This window comes from Labrus bergylta, chromosome 18 (assembly GCF_963930695.1).
Source record: "Labrus bergylta chromosome 18, fLabBer1.1, whole genome shotgun sequence".
Taxonomy (NCBI): domain Eukaryota; kingdom Metazoa; phylum Chordata; class Actinopteri; order Labriformes; family Labridae; genus Labrus; species Labrus bergylta.
In genome coordinates this window covers 2974190-2998927 of record NC_089212.1, presented here as the reverse complement: position 1 = coordinate 2998927, position 24738 = coordinate 2974190, and the positions used below count along the sequence as shown (strand labels likewise).

The 24738-nt window shown below is 39.6% G+C and overlaps 2 protein-coding genes across 6 annotated transcripts in view; one reads left to right on the top strand and one right to left on the bottom strand.

Moving 5' to 3' along the window:
• Positions 1–16222, bottom strand: part of sobpa (sine oculis binding protein homolog (Drosophila) a) — a 48385-nt gene extending 32163 nt beyond the window's left edge. For 4 of the 5 annotated variants that reach the window (XM_065966432.1, XM_065966434.1, XM_065966433.1 and 1 more), the window contains exons 1-3: positions 15865–16220; positions 2068–2188; positions 917–1126 (exon numbers count right to left, since the gene is read on the bottom strand). In XM_065966432.1, coding sequence (XP_065822504.1) covers positions 917–1126; positions 2068–2188; positions 15865–15960 — 427 coding nt within the window. In that variant the 5' untranslated portion in view covers positions 15961–16220. Of the gene's footprint in view, positions 1–916; positions 1127–2067; positions 2189–15864 lie in introns of all 5 variants that reach the window. The other variant, XM_065966435.1, reaches the window with a different exon arrangement.
• A 5054-nt stretch (positions 16223–21276) lies between these two features.
• The window catches only part of pdss2 (prenyl (decaprenyl) diphosphate synthase, subunit 2), a 33273-nt gene continuing 29811 nt past the window's right edge, over positions 21277–24738 (top strand). The window contains exon 1 of the mRNA XM_020643117.3: positions 21277–21771. Within this exon, the coding sequence (XP_020498773.1) occupies positions 21524–21771 (248 nt within the window). The 5' untranslated portion in view covers positions 21277–21523. The remainder of the gene's footprint in view (positions 21772–24738) is intronic.

The following is a 24738-nucleotide window of genomic DNA, read 5'->3' as shown; positions in this document are numbered from 1 at the left end:
TTGTGCCTTGTCTTCATTTTAACAAGCCCATCTCAAAGAAGTCACATCTGCATGAGGGGGGGGAAATCTGTCAGTAATTATGCAACTTCCATGCTAAATGCCACCATCATCCACTGTACCTGCAACTCAAAAGGTCCTTTGTCGGATTCTGTGGGGCACATGAATAATTCAGCATATGTGTGAGGGTTTGAGGGGGGGGGGGGGTCTAAGGGGGTGTTGACCGGGTGGTGTGTTGGTGCTGAGCTTTAAGTTGGACCACACCATCTGTTTCCCCGCCTAGGCAGGGCCAGCAGGGACTCCTCTTGGGCGATGCCAAGGCGGCTCGCTCCCTCCACCGGGGCGGACCAACCTCCTGTGCCACAGCAGACATGAGGGATAATGAAGCCCTCTGTCTGGCCGAGGAACGGGGACTGTTTTCCCTCAGAGAGTTGATGGGGTTATATTGACACTTGGGCAGGTGGAGGAAAACAAGGTGTACAGCAGGTAGCTAGCTCATTAGTCGCCTGTCCCTGCCTTCTTTGGAGGCAAAGACAGCAAGTTTACACGTTGCATAAACATCCAATTTCCTGTTAAGTGGTGGAGAATAGGCTTGCAGGTTTTTATACTTTCATGACAATGTAATGTGTCTGCAGAACATCTGTGGATTAAATCTATGCCAGCTCCTTCTAGGTGGAGGAGGGTGTTTGGGGGAATGTAATCAGAAGTCTGCAATGTGCTGAAAATGACCTTGATCTTTATGGTTATTAAAATGTAGCCTTTTTCAAAACACAAAAGGTTAAACATAAACAGTTTAAACTTCATGAAACAGCTTGAGGAGGCGCCCACTTGACTACATTTTGATACTTTTGTTTATAATGCTTTTAAATTCTTCTTCTGTATGTGTCTTTCAAAAAAGGTGTCGGGGCATGCTTCCTACCTGCAGGAGGCTTGATCAGAGGCGGGGGTATCATGGGGACAATGATGGGCAGGCTGCCATGTTCCCTGTTGCCGGGCGTTGAGGTGGACGGTGTTGTGGAGGGCTCTGTGACTCCGTTTCTGGAGGCTGGCAAAGATAGGGAATTGTTGGCTCGGTCTGGAGAGCCTTCACTGCTCTCTGTTGAGGCTGTGATTTTTGGCAACAAGTTTTCTAAAAAGATTAAATTGAGGGGAATAAAATCCATTAGAGGCACTGACACCTACTATAACAATGAGATGTTAAAGCCTATCCTGCTTAAAATCTCAAATAAGGAATGACTTTTTACCACTCTGGAGGCCCAAGTGATGAAGTACGTTCTTTAAGCTTAGGTAGGAGACGTTTATACTTAAAGCACCCAAGGTTTAGTGACTAAGGAAGGCTACACACAAGGCAATTGTAGGCCCAGATTTAGTCCAGATTTGCCCTCAACTATCAGACATGTTTGATTTTGAGAAATAAAGAACAGCCCACAAAAACAAAAGAGAATAAAAAAAAAAGCAAAGGCTATAAAATGAATGGATCAATTATGGGCTGGAAATCCTTTTCAGTTGTTCCAATCATTTTTTTGGTCCTGGTCTAACTTTATCATGAATGACCATCAAAGGTGAGTTTCAACGAGCTGCAACCTCTGGTGATGAAAAATTAATCCAATGTACAAGTGCAAAAAAAGTGCAGTTCCTCAAGTGTCCACTCGAGGCTGGCTCCAGAGGACAAAATATCCCTATCAGAGCCAATATTTACATGACAATTTTTACAACAAATATGAAGTTGCTATGATTGATGGATATAAGCATGTGGCCTGCTCACTTTAAACCAGCGATATAAACAAAGTTGAAGAAACTCTTCAGTGTAACTTTCAAAAAATTAAAAGTTTTTATTAGAAACGTTTACTAAAAGCATCAAAGTCATGTTTAACAGACATACAGCAAACATAAGGCATGTTTCATTACAATATCATATCATAGTTTCACTCATATATCTCTATGCAGCACATCATGGAGGATAAAGAAGCAGCTGGTAAATGTGACTGCCAGGTGAGCAGGGCCCAAAATGCATGCATTCATGCAAGAAAAAAAAGAACAAATGCTGTATTGCATGTTAGTGTTTCATACCTTTAAGGACAGAGATGTGCTGTGGAGTCTCCCCTATGTCCAGGTTGTCAGAGTCTCTCAGCTCCACCTTGTCGTAACCATACCAGCCCAGCAGCTCATTCATGGTGTTCTCTGCAAAACTCTGCAAAACAAACATTTAGACTGGTGAGACAAAGACCTTCATACAGGACACACTCTGACATAGAGATGTACGCTGTGACAGTACTGATGACGGGAAAAATAGAAACAGAAAATAAATAGTAATGGTAGTTTTATTTTAAAAGAAATGTCACAAAAAAAAAAAATGTTACCTTTTGAAAATAAGATGAAGAAAAACAAGATTTGAGGCCCCTTCTTCAAATAAAATGCAAAAATTTGGTTCATTGTTACATCTGCTGAGCTTCTCCTGAGACCTTGACTTTATAACCAGCCTCTTAGATTTGTCCACAATACCACATATCTTCTACTAATTAGAAAGACATATTGTGACCTCTCTCAAAATGTAAAGCTGCTCCGTGAGAAAACCATTTCCCCCCCCTCCAGATCTTCTTTGTGGGTACAGGTCAACCTAATTGGGTGGAGGTCCGTCCCAATGCTGCATTGTGTGCACCCAGCCAAACTAATGGCCTCTCTCATGGCACAATAACCGAGGAGGAGGATGTTATCAGGGTGTAATAAAGACTGTGATAAGAACCGGATCACGGCACACTAACCAGCATAGAGGACTTATGACAGTAGAGTCAAATAGAATCCACTGGACAGAGAAGACATAGTGAGAGCAAAGATAAGGGTTTGAATTATGAGATGATGACGCTTTAATAGATACTTTAAAGCTTTCTCCTACAGCTTATCTGATTGGTTGAACAAAATCTGGATGTGTCTGCATCCAAGCAGGCACAGGGGTAAAATGGACCTGGACAGCCCAAAGTTGAGGAACTAACTTCCAAACTCCATTCGATCCCTCTGCACCTTTAAGAAAAAGCTAAAGACCCAGCTCTTTCATGAATACCTACTAACTTAATGATGATGGTCTCCATATTGTTGATGATGCGTGATGGTAATGACGATGGTTTTTGTTTGATAACAATGACTTATAAGATGGTTTCTATACTGATTAGAGCTCTCAAGAACTTCCCTCAATGTTGTGCTTTGCCTCTGGTCACTTCCTGTCAGCACCTGAAGAAGTAAACTTAAAGTACACACAAACAAACCTCGCTTTAGCAGATCTTCCTTACAGGGGTTTTCCATAATTTTTAAGCCCGGGCCACATTTTTACATATTTTCATTCCTTATGATTATGGGTACAAAGAGTTTTGGATTTTCTCCAGCACATTGCTTCAGCCTTGAGCCTTTAGATTGGCTGTCGAGGCTGAAACTTAAAGGTCACATATTATTCTCCTTTTCAACAAGTGTAAAAAAGTCTCAGAGCTCCTCAAAACATGTGTGTGAAGTTACTTGTTCTAAATCCACTCTGATCCTGTATTTGATTATGCCTATAAACCCCTCTATTTCAGCCCTGCTCAGAACAGGCTGTTTCTGTGTCTGTAGCTTTAAATATGTAAATGAGCTGTGTCTGACCACGCCTCCTCTCTGGAAGGGCTTGGGTGTACTCGGTCTTTCTCTCTCCATGTCCTATTGTTTACAGTGAGAAGGCAGACTCAGAGGGCAGAACAAACACCTAGCTGTGGGAGTGTCACCCACCTGGGGGAGGGGCTACTGCTCTTTGTGATGTCATGAAGGGAAAATCTCCAGCCTCGCCTGTTTGAGCACACATTTTCTGAAAAGTGGAGCAGGAAGAAGACAGAGAGGATGGACTTTTCTCATATTTGGGGGGTTTGCAGACATGCTAGGGAAAAATATAAGCTGTTCATGAACATTATAAAGTGTATTTTGCATAATATGTGACCTTTTATTTATTAAGGTACATCCATTTAAAGTGCATGTTTTTTTGACACAGAAAGTTTCAGCTTGTAATTCAATTTGTCAAAGAACTGATTAGAATCACTACAGGTGTAAACCTTTTTGTTATGGTTAAATATATTTTTAAACCAGAAAGAGTTGTTGGCTACATATCTCTCTCTTAGAAGCAGAGTGGGATTTTCTGGCAAAACTCCACCAACTAACAAGGTACATGAAGAACAAAAGGCTTAAAGAGGTCAAAATGCTCCAGAAACAAGTATGAAGATCAACTTTAGTAACAAATTAGACCGACGCATTTGGGATTGTGGCCTTCAGCAGGGTTAACCTGATGACATAGCTCTCTTCAGAGCCAACCAGACTCCATTGATAAAGACAGTTATTTACCCCACACAAATCAGGAGATGCTGGAAATATTATCTCATATTCTCCAGACATGACAAGATGTTTTCAGAACACGGGTCCATTGTGATGACCGAGCCATTGTGGTAAAATGGTATATAGTAGAGTAGTTTTACAGCTGTCACTCAGTAGTAAATAAATGATCTGAGTTAAGTATATATAAATATAGTAAACAATGTATGATAGCCTGCAGAGCATGGTAGTAGAGTCAAGCAGTAAAGCAACATTCTCCTGAAGCACAGTGATGCCGAGTGCAGAAAGTAAGTGCTGGTATGCAAAAATAAATCAAGCCACACAACTACACAGGTGATCCATAAAAGTATTTCCTCTATTAAAGCCTCCCACTAAACAGTAAATAATGGTTTTGTACTAGAAACAAAACCATAACCCTGCTAATGCATACAGCCCATTATCTCCATGCACCTCTCAGCGTGAATAATTCCCAGTGCTATGGTAAATATTTCAGCAACATTTTAAAAATAAAACATAAATACAAATGTTTTCCTGGTGAAACAGCAGCTGACAATGTATCAGGTGTAATTATGAAGTCTGTGTGATAAACTGTTATTCACAGATTGTTAGAGTATCAGCTTGGAGGCTGTAAGAATATTTTTCATATTGCTCTGGAATACTGTTTGACATTTGTAGTTATTTAATAAGAAATGCATAAAGCTTAAACTTTGATTCACAAGCCTATAATATAGCAGATGATGTTGCTAGTGGGGGGGCTAGCTAAAGATCAAACTGACAAAACGAGTCAGTTCGTTATCATAGCCAGTCTCACTTTCTTTCATTATATCATCATGGCAGCAGCTTTCACTCATAGTCACCACGTCAAGCTGTTAGATGTCAATTACAAACAGCAACATTGGATATGTCAGAGTGTGTCAGAGTGTGTCAGAGCCCCCGAGCACGTCTGACTCTTAACTCTGAGCAGTGAGCGCAAATGAACTGAAAAACAAAGACATGCACATCAACAATTGACCTACCCTGAGCTATGTCCCCTATGATAATCAAATATGTCTCTCCTACCTTTGCTTTGGATTCTTGTTGAAGTATGTTGGGAAAAAAGTGCTCTAATAACAACATTCATTCTCACACCGTATTGAGTTAAGTATTAAGTATTAAGTATTTAACTCAAGGACTCTTCAACATGTGGACTGGAGGAATGTACAGCTCATCTTTCGATGAGAAGACAACCAACTCTGAGCTAAAAACAGATGTTTATGGATTTATAATACAGACATTTCCCTTAAATATAACAAAAAAGATTTGTAATTTCAGGGAAATGTCAGTTTCAACAGAAAGCAAGACCTGGACTTTTCTTTTATAACAACTGACTATAATGAGCATTTATCTGGTTATTAAACAGACCCAATGTGGGGTGCCAGTGGACAAGTGGTTAGCTTGTACAGATTCTATTGAGGCAAAGAGTTGTGCATAACTAGTTATAATTGGGGGCGTAGCTGCTTTTACCAACCAAGACTCATTCGGCCTGCCTCAGCTTCACCTTTGTCTGTTTCTAGATTAATCAAAAAGTAATTTGGAGTCATCATTTCCAATATGACGGCTGTCATCTTTGCCTTCATGAAACAATCTTCAGAAACGAACGGGTGACATCACTGAGACTACGTGCAGGTTTTAAAACAGTCTTTGCGCAGTAAGTTAAAGGGGAGAAGGAATAGATTTACCTTTAAAGGTATGCTGTGCAGGATCAGAAGACTGTTTAAGAACAAAATGAACTACAATGCAAAGAGATGATGTTGGCTTAAATAATCAGTTCACATCAAATAGTTTGAGACTTTTTTTTGTACCAAGAGGAGAGTGACAAGATTAAGTTAAGAGTTGGGTGAGTCCAGATTTCTCTGCAGTCTTCACTCACTGGGATATTGATTTGTGATTTTCTGTGGGTGGAAAAGTGACCGATTCTTAAACCAGAATTTCATTTGGGCAGATAAAGTGAAAGTATAAGTTCTCTGTGTTATTATGGGAGTACTTAAACAATGCAGCTCTAAAAGAGAGAAGTACGATTAGCTCCTTCTTACAAGCTGACACAGTATGGAGCCTGTTGGTCACCCAGCATGGAGTCCACAGGTTGGTCCACTGACTCAATTACTTAAAACAAATTCAATTCACACAGCAACAACACAAAGAGCAGGTGGGATATATTGCTTAATGAGGTTTTATAGTAAGGGAGATAGGAGTGGTAATGAGCATAGACAAATCAACACACACACTTGTTTAGACAGAGGCAGAAGTGTCTTTAAGATATCCTTTATTAAATCCTGCAAGTGGAAATTCAATTTGACATTCTGTTGTTGAACATGCTACACACACATGCACAAACAGGATCCTATGGACATGGACTTAATGGAGAGATGTCAGAGTGACGGAGCGCTACAAGTGCTCCTGAGCTGGTGGAGTGGAGTTTCAGTGCCTTGCTCAAGGGAACCTCAGCAGTGATCAGGAAGTGCAGTGAACCTGCACCCTCCAGCTACAAGACTTATTTCCAGATATGGTCTGCATCAGGACTTGAACGTACAACCCTTCAGTTCCCAACCCGAGTCCCTACAGACTGAGCTGCTGCCACCCCTACTCACTTTATTTCAGGCTTTGTTAGACAAAGAAGAAGAAGTGACAGAAGGCAAGTTGTTTCCTGCTTCATCGGCACATTTGCTCTTGTGTGGATTTCAGGCCTATGTGTGTGAGTAGCATGTTTTTCAATTACAGAGTGTAAACTTGAATTTCCCCCCTTTGTGATTAAAAATGTATTCATAATTATTATTATTATTATTATTTATACTGTATATATAATTTATGATTTTTTGCATTTATATCTTATATTTGGAGATTATTATCAAGTATAGGTTTTGCCTCAGTTTAGTTTTTCAGAGCAAATAGTTTCTGCTGATCTGTAGCAGTGGTCGGCCACACTTGGTAGAGGGACTGTGTCTAAATACTGGGAAAGCATTAGTAATGAAGAATGGCAGGAGTTATTGATCTGCCCGTTATGAAATATCGCTGTGGTGGCTAGTCAATGGGAAGACAGGGCAGAAAGGTTTCGGCCATGGTTCAGGTTCTCATGACAAGTGAAGTCAGAGTATCACACAGTTCTGTCGAGAAGCATCATGCACACACATCTGTATCTGCAGGAACATTTCATCAAATGCAAAAATACATCACATGTGTCAGTATCCACAATGAAAGGATCTGCAGCACTTTTTTTGAGCAATTAAAGTTTGATTAAAGCACTTCCTATTTCAAGTTTTTTGTCTCAGATTCTTTTTTGTTTTTTTAAATGTGAAGGTTTAGTAGTGAAGGCTGTTAATGAGGACAGCTTCGGTTTAAAACACTTGTGCTTGAACAATGATGAGTGACAGCAGAGCACGCTGCCTGAAGGTTCCTGGAAGTCAGATTTAGTGCCACTGCCTGAGCAGAGCTAAAGTTAGGCTCTGACAGCTAAACACACAACCATGTCATCTGTAGACAACCTACTGAACACAGCTTCATGGCGTTTAATGGAAACGTCCATTAACTGTCATGAAAAACAAGTAGGGCAGCTCAATTCCTGTCTTTTCTGTGTGGTATGTGAAAGTTTTATATTCACCAGGGTATCCATCCGAAACTCACACAAATGCAGGTCAGACAAACTGGATGATGCAGTAAATAGTCAGCTGGTGAAAAAGGCAAGTGGTCCCCCATGTGCACACTATGGAAGAGGTTCATGTCACACACTATATTCTTAAAGCCTGAGGCAAAATGGCTTGAAATAAAAACTATGTATGATATTAAAGTTAGTCTCATTAAGAAGAGAAACAAATGTAGTGTAGTATAAGGTAAATGTTCTTCTTTAAAAAGTTCTGCTCATTGGGTTTCTCTGGACTGTGTGGGCGTGGATAATCACGTTTTGATTGACACTAATGACATTATGCGGCTTGAAATTTGCGGCTTGGGTTGTCTAAGTTACCAGTGGGAAAAAGCAGAAATCCTGAGATCGGAAAAACAAATCACTTTAACTGATCAATGAATGGTGAGTTACAGCCTGCTGTGTAATTCATTTCATATTCAGCAGCTGGACAGCTGGTATGGACTCTCAGGGCTGAGCCTTCCCTTTCCAATAAAATAAATTAATAATTTAATAAACTTTGGTGGCGTAGCAACTGCACCAAAAGGTTACAAGAAAAACATGTTAGAACTCCAAAACTGACTCATTCAGAAGAGGCCAAACACTGAAGCTTCTGCTGCCATTCACTTCTGTCGTTTAAATAAGTGACAGGTGTTATCCCCCCCCCCCACTAATGCTGAGAAATGTACTATTATACTGAAGATTGATGATTAACTTTAAAGTTTAACTTTTGTAATGAATAACCACATTGAATTTACATTTAATAACAGAGACATTTAATATTAAAGAGCCCATATTCTGCCCTTTTTGGGGTAATGTTCCTACTTTTGTACGTTCACAATAGCTAAAGTCTGAAAAAAGTGTCTGTTTTCATGTACTGCTCCTCCTTGCTCCCTCTACGCTCTGAGTCCGTCAGCTACACTCTGCTGAGCCCACACTGTTAGACCCCACGTGGGCCAAGTCTGCTCTGATTGGTCTGCCGATCCGCTCTGTCGTTATTGGTCAGTTGCTCAGCACACACGTCTCTGAATTTCAACATGAGCTGCAGGGCTTGCCACAACGAGCCAATGGGCTTAGATCAGTGATCTCACTCTGACAATGACGTCGGACTGACACATTTTTATCGAGGGGGGCTAGAACCGAGCGTTCCATGCGGCTAATGCTACAGCTAACAGGAGGAGGTAGGAGAAGCTGCGTTTCCACGGACTTCGAATTTTTGCACATAGGTGTGCCTAAACATGCACAGGACACTTGGAAAACACACTAAAGGGAATATAAAACCAGAAAAAGAAGAATATGGGACCTTTAAATGGCAATAAATAGAATTTGGATTGAAACTCATTTCTAATTCATTGTACTGTATCTGTTAACTTTGATTTCAGTAAGATTGTTATAAGATCCTTCAAATCAAATCAAACAGAGAAAATTAAACGAATGAACTGAGAAAATGTTTGCTGTTGTTGCATTCACAGGCATCAGCTTCAGTTCATAATCAAGCAGAAATTGACAGTGATCTGACAGACTCTAATGTGCAAACCTTGGAAAGCATATCTGAAGCAATTAGCTGAACAACAACGAGGATAAAACCTTGAAACTAAAAAAAAAACTTGAAGGTGAAAATCTTCCTTTTGAAGGAATGATTTGAACCAACCTGAATATAGTCTTAAGTAAAAACGGATGTAGCTGTTAAATAACCACATCAACATCTGAGACAAAATCACAGCTTCTCTCTCTCTCTGTCTGGCTCTTTCAGTCCAACCATCCTGTCCTCTGTGTCACCCCACTACTTTGAGAAAGTGGGAGTAATATTAAGAGTGGAATCTAATCCTGGTTGGCGGCTGATGAAAGCATGCGGCACCAACTCTGGCTCTGGTGGAGCCGGGGAGGAAGAGGCGTTGGAGGCACAGAGACAGCTACAGATGTCTATATCTAACACTGGATGTAAAGCCTTTTGATCCAGTTTAACACAGACTACATCTCCTTTTAGCAGCTTTATTCATCCTTAAGTCTTCTAACAGCTTCTAACAGAACTGAGGTCAACCAAAAGGTCAGTTTATGTTTGAAACTGGAACATGAGACCCCCAAATCTTTTGTTTACTGCTACCATCAATGTCTCTTAAACCCCCTCAGAGAGAAGTACTTTAAAAAAACAAAAACACATGTGGTCTATACGAGCTGTTGTGAGTATTCATATCCCCAGAGAATAGATTCCAATTTTACGGTTTGTTGACTTGTTCAACTTTTTTTCTAAGTAATCAGTCCTTCACAATGAACGCATACATCTTAAAAAGCTGATGGAGTTAAATTCCACTTTCTATTTGGTCGCAGTAAAAGTACAATAGAAGATAAAGGGTGCTTAGTGGTGTCAGCCTTCATTGGGGCGTACATATATGCCCCTTCTTGTCCAAATATTCTCACTTCCACCTTAAAAATGTTGTATAGCCAAAATACCAAAACAGATAGCTTCAATAGCTTCAGAGCAATAGTCCTTAAAGGAGAAAATCACAGTGACTAGGTCAACTTTTATTTATAGAAGAAACTTTCAATTGTTTAACCCCACAATAAGACTGTTAACAGGTCAATACTTTGTCCTGTGAGGTTTTAGAGAGACTGCAGTAGACACGTTAGGCTTCTCACAGGTTTCGTCAATAACACATGTAGCATTGAAATCAGTCAATGCAATGATTCAAAAATATGGAAGAATACAGTATGGTTGAAAATATCTCTCATTATCTTCAGCTTCTGTTTTAGCCAGAGTAGCTATTGTTTATGCAACACATATATAACCCTGCTTTCAAATCCCTGCAGCCCTGTTAAGAATAAGGGGTAGATGAATGCAGTTATATTTTATGATGCACATGATAATATTTTTATATATCTAACTTCTGCATGGATATGAGATGCCAAATGTTGGCTTTTAATGTTTTAGAAGTACACTGCAAGAGTTTTTACAAGTAAAACAGACTGAAAGTCACACTGATGCCACTGTGTGACCTACAAAAGCAAACAAGACCATCAGCAACAAGATTGACTATTTCTACATGATCATTTTTTATTACTTTAACTGCTCCAGCCTGGGTAGGTGTCAGACCAAGGGCTTACCAGCACTCTGCAGGAAACATCCTGTTTTTATGTTTTCCACAGTGAGTGATGCATTTACTTTTTGAAGAAAGCGAGAAACCAATTCTACTTCTTACACATGAAGAGGACAAGATCAGCAGAAGGATAAGAAGTACAGCTTTCAAAATGTCCTGAGAGGAGCTTTAAGTAATACTGCTCCAGCACTTTGCCTCAACCGTAAGAGACTAAGCATGTCCAATAAAAGTATCTGTTTAAACCACTGACAGTTCAAAGTGTTATCCTAACTGTCTTACAACTTTATGTTAAGGATCCCTACAGAGATGGACATTACATTTAAAGACTCAGATGTTATTTTTGAAACCAGAACAAGTTGATCACACAACTCTCATCAGAGCCCCCAGACCTCATAGACAAAATGATCAATTTTATGCAGCAGAAATTTGGGAGTTGCTTAAGATTAACTTTATTGTCCCAGTGGGAGATTTGTCTTGGACTTCACAGAGCTTTGATGCATTAGCAAAATAACAAAATACATTCATTCATCAGCAAAACATGTCAGTTAAATAATCATTAAATTCCATACAAGTGATTTACTAAAACCATAAATATGTAATAGTTAAGAAAAGTGATAAAAAGTGCAGGTACATCTACACATCTTCACACACACGCTCACACCACCTCATACATGCACACATATACACACACATTACAGCTTAGGTACTGTACTATTTCACAAAGGAACAAAGGTATTTGCTTGGGTAAAACTGCACTATTGGGAAGTCTTTTTGTGTTATTGTGTGTCACAAAAGATATTGTGTTGGATATGAACTGAGCATTGGATCCATCAAAATCACTTTGTCACTATGTCAGAGAGGTTTTTAAAACAACGTCAAGGTCAATTTAAATGGTGGAGCTGTTGAATTGTACATTGACCATTTCAGCCATCCACATACAGTATGCATGTTTTGGATTGCATTAGTAGCCTTTATCTGGCATACAAACGTATACAATAGTGTATATTCTTTTAAGTTTATTGTTTACAATTAAAGCTTTTGGTGCAATCACTGATTTTATTGAATCATTTATTGCATGATTGCTTTAACTTTTGATCAATCTGGTATTTTGTTTTCATCTTTACTGTCAGGAATAAAAAAGCTTGACTATTTCCCCTGTTCCTCTTTAGTTTTACCCAGAAACACAGTTCCACACACAAAGCACACAGAGCTGGTTGTTTTGGTCTTCACAGGATAATTAGTGATAATACTCAGAACAGATTCACAGCTGGCACTTCTGCAACAGATTCAGCAGCTCATAATGATAAAATACATTTAAAATCCTGCCTCTCCCTCCAGTAAGACCCCTTCATGGTCAGTGGGGCCTGTGGTAAATGATGGTGGTGGGAATCAGATACCTTGCGGGTAGAAACCAGAGCAGGTCACTGTACACCGTGATAACATTCCCCAATCCACAGGCCAAGTTTCCCTTCGCCTCCTCCTCCTCCTCCTCTTTCTCCACTTTTCCACTCCCCTGCTCTCTCTCTCTCTCTCTTCTCCTCTGCCTCTCCCTCTCCTCTGCTTTCATTTCCCTCTACTTTCCTTGATATCTGATCCAGCAGAGACACTCAGATTACAGTTTTTACAGCTTAGCCAGCCCCGCGCTGTATACATTCCTTTCTCCACTGTTTCTTAGCCCACTCTGCAGCCTCTCATATCCCCTCCATGCCCACTCCCTCTTCTCCTTGATTACTCACCGGGGCTTATTTTACCATGGCACACATTAAGCAGCCAGATGAAGGAAACACTGTCAGACTGTTTGGTTTTTCAGAGTATGATCCTTCACAAGGGCACATTGTGCGTCTGTGTGTGTGTGTCTGTGTGTGTGTGTGTGTGTGTGTGTGTCTGTGTGTGTGAGTGTGTGTCTGAGTGTATGTGTGTATGAGTGTGTGTGTGTGTGTGTGTGTGTGTGTGTGTGTGTGAGTGTCTGTGTGTCTGTGTGTGTGTGTGTGTGTGTGTGTGAGTGTGTGTGTATGTGTGTGTGAGTGTGTGTGTCTGTGTGTGTGTGTGTGTGTGTGTGTGTGTGTGTGTGTGTGTGTGTGTGTGTGTGTGTGTGTGTGTGTGTGTGTGTGTGTCTGTGTGTGTGTGTTTTTTTTCCTCCGGCTATGGTCTGAAATATTGAAGATGAGAGAGGGGAACAAACTGGAGGTTTTTGTCCTTAAGAGGACAAGTTTTTTTTTCTAAATAGAAAAACAGTAAAGTAAACTTAGTTTACTGCAACAATGGCGTCCTTTTAAAAAACCTTCTTTTGTAGGTAGAAATGATGTTGTCAAATGTATAGTTTTATTAGTATCTACTCAACAGTAACTTCATGTTTTATCATGTTGAATCTTCTTAACTTGATTCAATTTGAGCTGCAATAACATGACATTAACAATGAAGGTGTTTAAGGAGAAGCTGCAGCTCGCTGTACTCCCGTACTTTCTATTTCTGTATCAGTGTTCTCCTAAATTAAATTTGCAGACAGACATTTATGTGTGGGAATATGTGCGTGTGTGCAATAGGAGATGAAATCTAAGGTTGTGTAATGAGCTACAATCGAACTTGTTTAGCCTATTAGAGTGCTTTGACACCATAACCACATCTGCTGCACCATTCAGTATCTTCTGCTGGTATTGATGAGGAGATACTAGAGTTGTCATGGGACTGATTAAACTTACGCACCATCGATATCACACTATGTCTGTATTTTGTATTGACATTTCTTAAAATGAAAACGAGCATCATTTGGTCTGGTGAAGCTTGTCTTAACTGTTGGTGTAACCACACAGTGCTTTACAAATGAAGTTATGAATGAAGAGGCTTTTATTAAATGAGATGTTTAACATATTGGCAGAGAAGTCAATCCACTGAAACATGAATAATGACCCTTGTCACTGTATATATCATCTACCAATAAAACTAACTGACCTGCAAATAAAACATCATTTTTGACTGATGAGTGACATCTTTTTTTAATCATCTGATGAATTACAGCCCAAATACATTTACAGTTGTTTTATTTCTAAAATATAAAAACCTGAATATGTGCTAAAATGTGCCCAGAGAACACTTTAAAATGACATTCATAAAGATTTCCTTTATTCTGAATGCTCCACTGAGACCACCTCAAGTGCTCCCCTGATAAAGAGAAATGTGGAAATGTCTCGCTGGAGAGACCCTGACTGATGCCCCCCCATAACCCTGCACCCCTCCCTTGTGTCAGCAGGGCCACACAGCAGCAGGATGGATATGCTGTAACTCATCACAAAATGAACACCAGGACAAATATTCTTTTTTCACCAAATCTAACGAGAAAAAATCCACTCCAATCAGAACTCTCTTTTCATGAAAGAAATTCTCATTCCGCAGACATTCAGTGCATTTTCATGAAACAAGGACAACTCTGAAAAGCATCTGTTCAAGCAGCAACATGTGGACTAAACGAGTTAATAGAAAATCAGTGCTATGCAGCTTTTTAATAGGCTACATTATAATGCAACAACACTGGAGTTTCCTGTTTTCCCAAAAGCTCTATGACAATAAATGCATCTTCTGCAGCGAAGATCACTAACAAAGCACCTACATTTTCATCAATAAAACGAGCAATACTTTTTCTATATTACTGTGAAATACAACAAGCAGAACACACATTGTATTTTGGACAGGTCTAAATACAAATAGGCTTTATTCCAGGGTTGTTTCAGGACTCTGCCTCCATCGCTTTTTTTTTTTCTTCTAAAAGCCTGAAATCACAATTTCCACTCTCCTCGTCGATGTGATCACCTGCATTTCCACCCATAACAGCCTAACACTCGGTGTCCCCGGCCAAATGTGTACAAACAATGACGAGATGAAGACAAAGCGGACACACAGCCTGTGCCTCACACACACACACACACACACACACACACACACACACACACACACACCAATGTCAGGAACACTTTTCTCTTTCTCCACAATGAACCGCGCGGAGCTCAAATATCACAATGTGCACCGAGCAGGAAAAAAAACACGAATAGAAACAACATGTGTGTAATTATCACAGGGGAGAACCGTGCAGTCCGAGACAATGTGCTCTTGTCGAGTGCGTAAAGCTCACAGACGCACATCTGGATCACACGCCTCTGGGCAGCTGGGGCAAAACACACACATATAGGCTACACATTACACACACGTTCACACATACACACATAAACACAAATCCACGCAGAAGGCATATTGGATAGGCGAGTGTTCCCCCATTGATTCATACTAATTATGCACATAGGCTGTTTTCCGCTGCGCCGTACTGTAACAGTATAAATAGTAATAGTAGAGGCACTGTTGACGCCTTCACTGACGCACCGGATTTTCCATTAACTCTGGGCAAGCCATGAAAGGCAGGGCACACAAACGGAGAAATTATGACATGAAGCGTCAGGGACGTGCACTGTTTTTTTTTTCTTCTCAGACTGATCCAAAACTTACAAGTACAACAGCAGCAGTGAATGGGTGCCGCATCCATTGTGCAGGCGGCGTTTTGGCAGGGTGCGCTGCTGAGGCTGGCACTCAGCGTGGATACATGACAATAGAACTTGAGTAGAAAAATCATAAATCAAAGTTTGACTATCATGCAGCCTATTTCACCTGAGTGCATCATATATTTCAACTGAGGACGCCTTCTCAGTGCTTCCACAGACCTGCATGCTCCTCAGTCACAACCACTCTGTTTCCACGCGTAATCACATGCAGCCGGGCACACGGAGCTCTTTTTACCTTCATCTCTTCATTTATTTCCCTCTTCACCGGGTGAGCTGGTTTTCGGCTCCTTTTATTTTCCGGAGGTCTGCCCTCTTTTTCCACCTCTGCCATGTTTTCTCTGTGATACTTCTGTCAATATTTGCGGTGAGGTGGGGGGGGAGGAGGGGGTGAGAGAGGCAGCTGTTTACAGTCGCCAGACAGCGGATGTCTTGCAGCTTTTCAGCGGCCCGAGTGACGCTGGTGATGCCGCCGAGGGCTCGTGGTGCCCGGCTAAGTCAGCCATCTTCTGCCCGTATCTTCCACGGTCCGTGCACCAGTGGTGAGCCGCCTCTGAGAGTCAAAGGAGAGGTTGAGTGAGGGGGGAAAAAACGAGACAGGGGGAGGGGCGTGCGCTGAAACATTATATGACGCGTTGATGATCAGAGGTAGGCTATTTCTTCTCGCTTTCCAATGGGGTGCAATCAGAGCAGTCACATCCACTTAACGCTGCTTTCTCATGGTGACAGTCTGCAAACAGGTGCCCACACAGTCTGCCAGACCCACTTTTGTTCTTAAGGGGAGTCTAACTACCTGTCGATGTTGGGGAAACATGACGTGAAGTTTCTTTGTCAGTTTCAGACTTCATTGCTTCAGTTTGTGAATACTGCACACTCAAAACTCCAGTCTGGAAGTTTCATTTAGATGAGCTGCATGTGCAAAAAGACATTTAGCCATTCAGAGCAACCGTGCATGTGCGGTATAGGTGAAGTGCCTTGCTCAAGGACAGCTCAGTGTCAGTAAATGTTGCAGGAATTATAATTTGTCTTGCAAATAGAAACTGCATTTGTACCTCAGCATGGTAATGCAGTCTTCTGTAGAAAGGGGAAATCTGTGTAATCTAAAAAGAAGAGCAGGCTAAGACAAATACAACGCAGTAAGAAAAGAGCTCTCACTGTAGACAAAGGAGACTTTTCTATATGTTTTGGTTGTGTAATTACTGGGCCATTGTGTTTCAAATTAAGATTTAGTTTACCCTAAAGCCTCTTCTCCATGAGATTGTTCCCTCAGGTTACAATATGACATGGAAACTAATAAGCCTCCAGGTGTCTTACTTTTCTTTCTTTTTCAAATTTCTTCTAATTAAATATGTTAGCAATGCAGTTTGTTTTTTTCATTCTTAGACTTAGGAAAGACAGGCAGGAACGATGTAGGCCAAACACCCACATCACCTCAAACTTTTATAAGTGAAGCAGTTAGTAATTTGATACCAACATCTTCACAAATATACCCAAATAGATGTATAAAAAAATATACAAAACCTGTTATCATCATCATGTGACAGATCAATGAGCATCTCCCACCCTTACTCAGTGTAAGATTGTAAGAAAAGAACTTCAGTTTCAACACAATTTTGGAAAAAAAACTTTAAAATGATGATAATTAAGTAGGTTAAATAGAAACAATTGTTATTTTGTCATTTGAGGAATCCTGCACATACACAAGGAAAACAGACTTATCAATGCTACAAGCCCTTTCATGCAGGACATTTCATTAAAATTTGATTTTCATAAAAATTGACTGCAAACCATTCAGTTTATATTTTATCATGGCCCTTGTGAAAGCATGCTGGTTGACTATTATTGCATAATGCACATAAACACTTGATGGAACATCATACACAATGGGGATGCTGGGCTGTGGCTCAGTGGTAGAGTCTGCCATCTCTCAACCGGAAGGTCAGGGGTTTGATCCCCAGCTCCTGCACAAGTGTGTTACATGTGTCCTTGGGCAAGACACTGACCCCCACATTGCAAATTGCTCCTAAGTGGCACAGCCAATGTTGTGTTAATGGTAAGTGGACTTGAGCTTGTAAAGCACTTTTCTAGTCTTCAGCCTACTCAAAGCTCTTTTATACCGCAGGTCATTAACACTCATTCACACACTGATCGTAGGGGTTTATATGTAAAGTGTCCATCAGTATTAGCTAATCCCATTCAGACATATGAATAATAAGAGTCTTGCCCAAGGACACAACGGACAAGTGGCTGCAGGAGCTGGGGATCAAACCGTGTGACGTGTGAGTTTATATGAATTGGATTCTAGAAACTTTTACCATTAAAAGAAAAATTCACCTGATCGACGATGTGTAAAGGTCTTTACTTTGTATGTACATGTCACAAATGCATATATAGACTCATTCGTATCTCAGCATACACTGACATACAAATGCATTCAGACATGTGTTTTAATTTTCTCTTATTGTTGAAAAGCTTGTTAAAAATATTAAAATTACATGTTTTAAAATGAACACAGGGATATTTCCTCATATAGGGGCTCCATTAACTGTTGATAAAGTATTTAATATGAAACAGATCCAGATCCTATTAATAAATATTTTTGCTCTTGTTATGAGTTTACCTGTTTGAGCTGTGTGCTGTCCTCTTACTTCCATTGGAATAGCAATGAGTTGGCAGGTAGAAAGCCATGGTGAGTGCTCATGGCATTGTGACGCCCATTTGAGCTGGAAAATCAGTGGAGGGACAGGAGCTGTGAACCGTGATGGAGGGTCAGGGTGAGACGGCTTGTGTGTTACAGTGTTGCTCTTTCCATGCCTTCCAAACCAGGAGCTCACCTGACCAGCCCAGTTTCCTTCTCTAAGCGCCCCCCCCCCCCCCCCCCCCCCCAACTACAGCAGGTTGGTTTAGTGTACCTGTAATACTTGATGATTCCCTAAAATCAGCAGCTCTGTGGATAAGAAAATCCTCAGAAAATAATGGCTGTTCCATTATATGACTGGAGTAGCATTCTAAAATATATAATTCAAATTAATCTGTAGCATTTTGGTGTGATTGCTTGCAGTATGTAATTCTGTAACAGAATAAATCCTGAGGATGTTATGTCTATCTTTAACAGCATGGTTTACTGATAATGGATAAATGGAGTTTTTGTATATCATATAGGCTAACAAATGGATACAGCATGTGTTTGTGCTCTACTCAGCAGCTCCATGTTACCTTTTTGTCCTTGAAAGACTTTCACTGCAGTTCAGTAATAAGCAGATGGATTCAATGAAAGCATTGTTACAGTAAACCTGACTCTGAAGGGGCATTCTCTTTTCATACAGTGGAACTGTCATATCGTCACAAGGGTTGCATTACAAACATAAAACATGGCATGCTTGTTTTTAATTTAATAGTATTTGCTTTTCTTCTACCTGGTATTCCAATCTTCTATCTTTTATCTTAGCACAAGAGTTACAGTGAGTTCAAATCTGTGGTTTTGTGATGATGTTTGCCATTAAAGAAACACATTCACATCAGAACAAAGTAAGACTTTCTCCCACATTAGTGTTAAAGGTCAGGTATTATTCTCCATTTCAACAAGTTTAAATAAGTCTCAGAGCTCCCCAAAACATGTCTGTGAAGTTGTTCATGACTTTAAACCCCTCTATTTCAGCCCTGCTCAGAACAGGCTGTTTCTGTGTCTGTACCTTTAAATGTAAATGAGCTGTGTTTGACCACACCCCCTCTCTGGAAGGAGATGTGGCTTGGGCTGTCTCGCACCATGCCCAATCGTTTACAGTGAGAAGGCAAACTCAGAGGGCAGAACAAACACCTAGCTGTGGGAGTGTCACCCACCTGGGGGAGGGGCTACTGCCCTTTGTGATTTCACAAAGGGAAAATATCCAAACGGCCTTGTTGAGCACACATTTTCTGAAAAGTGGAAAAGGGCAAAAGACAGAGAGGATGTAACTAGACAGGCAAATATTAAATACATCACATGTGCCCTTTAAGTCAAACATAATATGATACACCTATTGTCTTGTTATTTAGAATTATTAAAAAAAAAAAAAAGATACAAACTGCTTCAGTGTTAATTGAATGAAAAACAAAACGGTGAGTTAGTACTGGCTGTTCAACCATCAGAAAGAGAATAATGGAGTAAAAGATCAACATAACATTAAGGGGTTTCTCCTCAATGACTATGGGACTATAAATGAACATCACTAATGCATCAGGTTGCATTCAGCAGCTTTGCAAATGTGAAAATAATAACAGCAAATGGAAAGCAGCTGTGACCTCACATTACTTTAGCAGAGATGCTGAGTAACTCCACTCATAAAAGCTCCCTCCTTGATAGCATATTCATCAGGCTGTGCCCTTCTTTACGATATCAGTCCTACATCTCCATGTCAGAATCAGAATCATCTTTATAGGCAAGGTGGCTGTTTCAGTATGAGAGCATATGGTCCTTAACACTTATATAACCAAATTCTTAGTTTGCCCTTTCTATATTGACAAATACAAACTGAGCAGCACTTTATATATATATATATATATATATATATATATATATATATATATATATATATATATTAAATGAGAACTTCAATTTGAATTTAGACTTTTAATAGAGCTTGAAGCTATTTGTTTATCTGTCTCAATTTGTATTGTATAGCCAACCCTTTAATTTGGCCTTTAGGCTTAAATCTCAGCGTATTCATGTTATGTTGAATGTGTTTTAATTTATGGTAGACTATATGTGGGTATATACCAAGACATTCTTTTAATAGGGCTGTTTCTAAAAACTGCCTCTGATGTTTCCTTGCTGTAAATTCAATCACTTTTTAATCAATCAGTATGTATTTTTTTAATACCAATTCATAACAAATGCTATCTGTAGACAAAAAAGCAGGGAAAAGACCTTATCTTTGTTATATTATATTACAAAGACCTAATATTAATCCCTAATGAACACAGCACTAAGCAACATTTAGCAAAGTTACAGTGGCAAGGAAGAACTTGATTAGTGTCTTAATAATTTACAAAAATAAATCAAGTCTGATTGGTTGATGAATGGATTAAAACTCATTTAATCCGTTTAATGCAAATCAAAGACATTGTGAGACCACAAAGTCAAAAGATATTGTAAGGAGCTGCAGGTAGGCTACTATGTGTATTGGACATGAATATCACCCCTGGATGGCATCTCAGTGTTGATCAGTGAACATTTCTGTGGATTCACACCTGAGACGTCTAAAAGAATAAAAACTGTTGCTCCTAATGGCCGAGCATTCCCACAACATTCTGCCCTCCGTTTTTTTATAGTGGACCATGATGATGGATGTGACACAACCACCAGGTTGTATAAGATAAAGTCAAAGTTTGATGTTCTCCAGATGAAGCTATGGAAATAAAAAAAAAGTTTAAATGACTACATGTCACTTTATATTAGGGCTGAGCCTTGACAAACAACAAGAGGACGTAAATCTATCTGACTTCCGGGCGCTGCACTATTTCTTCCCTCTCTTTATTATAATATTTGTATTTAACAAACATGACCGACTAATTTCATTTAATTAATTCCATTAACGCTGAAGGGGCTTTTCCCTCACAGCACGGCGTTGGAATTTAGCGTCAAACGTCATTACGTTTTACAACGTCACGTATTACGTTTTCAAAGATGGCGGCCCGCAGTGTCAGGTCGTGTGTTGTGAAACATCTAATAACTCTGTAAATGACCGAATGAACGAGTTTTTAGGCTAGTAAATACTTGTTTTATGTAAAGAGTAAACATGTGGCACTGTAACGCTAGCTTTGCAATCTGTTGATATAATTTTAAGATGTTAGTTATTACCTGAATGGCTTTTACAGTAACTGTATCATTTTAAAAAGACAAGATACAGTCAGAGAAAATGCTGCCAGCTACATGGTCACGACTGACATGCAAGTATGTGTCCAGCCGGGGACAGAGGACGCTGAGTCTGTTCTCCAGCTCCGTCCCTTCAAACTGGAGTAAAGTGGTGTCTGACGCAGAGAAGATAGTGGGATATCCAACCTCCTTCATGAGTCTGCGCTGCCTGCTCAGTGATGAACTCAGTAATGTCGCCATGCATGTGAGGAAGCTGGTCGGGACTCAACACCCTTTACTCAACACTGCAAGGTAAGAGCAATGATCCTGCTTTCCTCTTTCCTCTTTCTTTCTATACGCCAAATCAAACTGTATTCAAAAACCTGACAAAACACATATCTGTTAGGAAACCCTTTAAAAAGAGGATGCATTTCAAAAACAATATTTAGATTAGAATAGATGTTTATTGCCATTTGCACAGGAACAGGACAGTACAGGTACATTGGCATTCTTGTGCGTTTCTCCCTGAGTCAGCTTCTACAAATAAAAGTTAAAATTATATATAAAATAGAATAGCATTATAAGAATAAGAAAAAAAGAGTAGAAAAGTACAAAAAAAAAATAATAATAAGTTGTAGTAACAGCTGAGTAAATTAAAATAAACTGTACAGAAGCTATACACTGTATTAAAGCAAAGATATAATAGAAATAAATAACAAACGGGAACACTGTACAATGAAATGAAAATATAAATGTGTTTTCTCATTGCACTTATTATCTCTTATTGCACCTGAGGTTATTGCACACATATTTTTCACATTATAGAATTACACAGTTTTTTGTTTTTAAGGTTAATATTGCACACTTGTATTGCACTTGTAAATCACTGTGTTTTTGGATGACTATAATAACCTCAGTTCATTCTAAGACTCTCCACACACACACACACACACACACACACACACACACACACACACACACACACACACACACACAAACCTAAACTTGACCCCGTCTGCAGACGCATAAATATCCCATTTCATCGACACATGAATGTTGGTCAACAACAACTGTGCGAAATCAATAAATCCTTACCACTGCGGTTGTCTGGGTTTCACAGTTTTCAAATAATTTCTGTTAAATAATTTTTGGGTGACCATCTAAACTTGCATTATAGGTTATTTCACCTACGACCGAAATATTCTTTTTTTTTTTAAATTGGAAATAGTGAAGAATGCCCCCTCATCATGAAACTGTATGTTTGTTTCCTGAGTGCGGCTCATGTGTTCACAGTTCAGTTGTAAACATGTCATTTCATAATCGCCCTCTTATACAGCATTACCCTTATTTTTCTAAATAATGTTGTTTCCTGAGCTGAAGGTGATTAACTTGGCAATAAAGATGCACTAATAAACTGATGTTCAAAGGTATTACTCTGATATCTTAAACATTGGACTTACGGCTGAACTGTATTGGAAAAAAGTGACACTACAATACTTTTTTTACTGTGAAATAAGAAGAAACCGGGGAGAGAGAGAGTTGGAGGAATTTGAGCAATTGAGGAATGAGAAGCTGTATAGGAACCATTGGTCAGATTTAAACCCAGATCTGCCTGCTCTTGAGGACCACCGCCTCTGTACATCGGGCAAGCGCACCAGGACCAGGGGTTCCCTGCATGTCAATTTACCTGAAATCTAGAAACACAGTTAAGCAGTGAGTACAGTATGTTATTCTTCTTTTCTCTAGTCCCTCAATTAAACAACTTTTATTCACAAGGGGAGGAGTCAGCCGGCCGTCCCAACGATGTAAACAAAGTGAAGATAGGACTCTGAAAACTCTGAAAACATCACAGACAGTGGGACTCGGGTGTTACACCCATTGTAGACAGTCATGACTCACAGAGTTATTTTCAGAGGATATACTTGATTTCTATTATATTTAAGTGTGAAAAATCACATATTAAGACTTTAAAGCTGTTTGTTGGCCCTTAAGGAAGTTGTTTCCTCTTCTAGATCCTTGCTTGTTTTTGCTCTGATGTATGTCTCTTTGGACAAAAGCATCTGCTAAATGAATCAGAATTGTAGAGAGGCAGAGTTCACCCTGGACACCTGTCCAGTCTATCACAAAACTGACAAAGACAACCGTTAGAATAACGCCTACGGGCAATTTAGAGTCCCCAGTTAACCTAACGAGCATGTCTTTGGACAGTGGGAGGTAGCTTGAGTATTCGGAGAGAACCAACACCAGTATGGGGAGAATGTAATTGGCTCTGCTGGGGGGTTTTCTGAACAAAAGAAGTGCTCATATCCAGTGAGTCTAACCAAAACGTATTGTCTGTACACCTCCAGACTTTACCACAGTTCTCTCTCAATAAAACAGCTGCAAAGAAATATATATATTTTTTTAAATCCATAATCTTTTTTATTGATATTAACTACCGTGCTGTTTGTTCTTCCCTGTCTCTGTTTTTAACTGGAGACCCCTCTGTCCCCCCTGAAACAAAAGTAAATCATTAACATCAATGAGATCTTTAATTATGAGATTTACTAAAAACATTTTCTAAAAACAATCCTACATAAACATGAAAAATGGACCCTCCCACATTTGAGTAGATTTGGGTATTTGACATAATTTAATCCATATTTGTAAGCTCATTTGCATATCAGGCACACTCTTAGGCATGTGCACAACTCATGAATGGGGAACTGCTCATAGGTAAAAACAAGCTAATCTCTCTCTCTCCTGAGACCAACAATTCCACAGACACCATTCAACAAAGGCACTTGTAAACGTCAATCAAGTGCTAGAGCACTCAGCCTTCAGAAATCGAGTTTTCATGAAAAGTATTCCAAGAAACTGTGCCGGAGAAACGAGCTTTCATGGAATATGTTTGAAATAATGGGTCTGAGAATGAAGTGTGTTATCTGTGAATATTTTAAGGCCCCCTGAGGCAGATTTATGAAATTAGACCATGCAGATAAGTTTGAATTGACTTGACAAGGAAGCGATGAACAAAACGCTTCCAGACAGTGGTGATGTTTTACTGTGCAGTGAAAGGCATATTTAAAAGATGTGAATCAGACTAAATGCATGCTGACACTAATTAATTCCCAATTAATTTAATTGAGAAGATTAGATTTCTGGACATCTGGACCTAAATTTCATCTTGCAGAATTATAAAATCTTTAGTCCCTGTCTGAATGCTTTTACTCAACAATATTTTTATTAGTTTTTATACAGATAATTACAGTACAATGAGCTCTTGGAATGAGCAAAAGA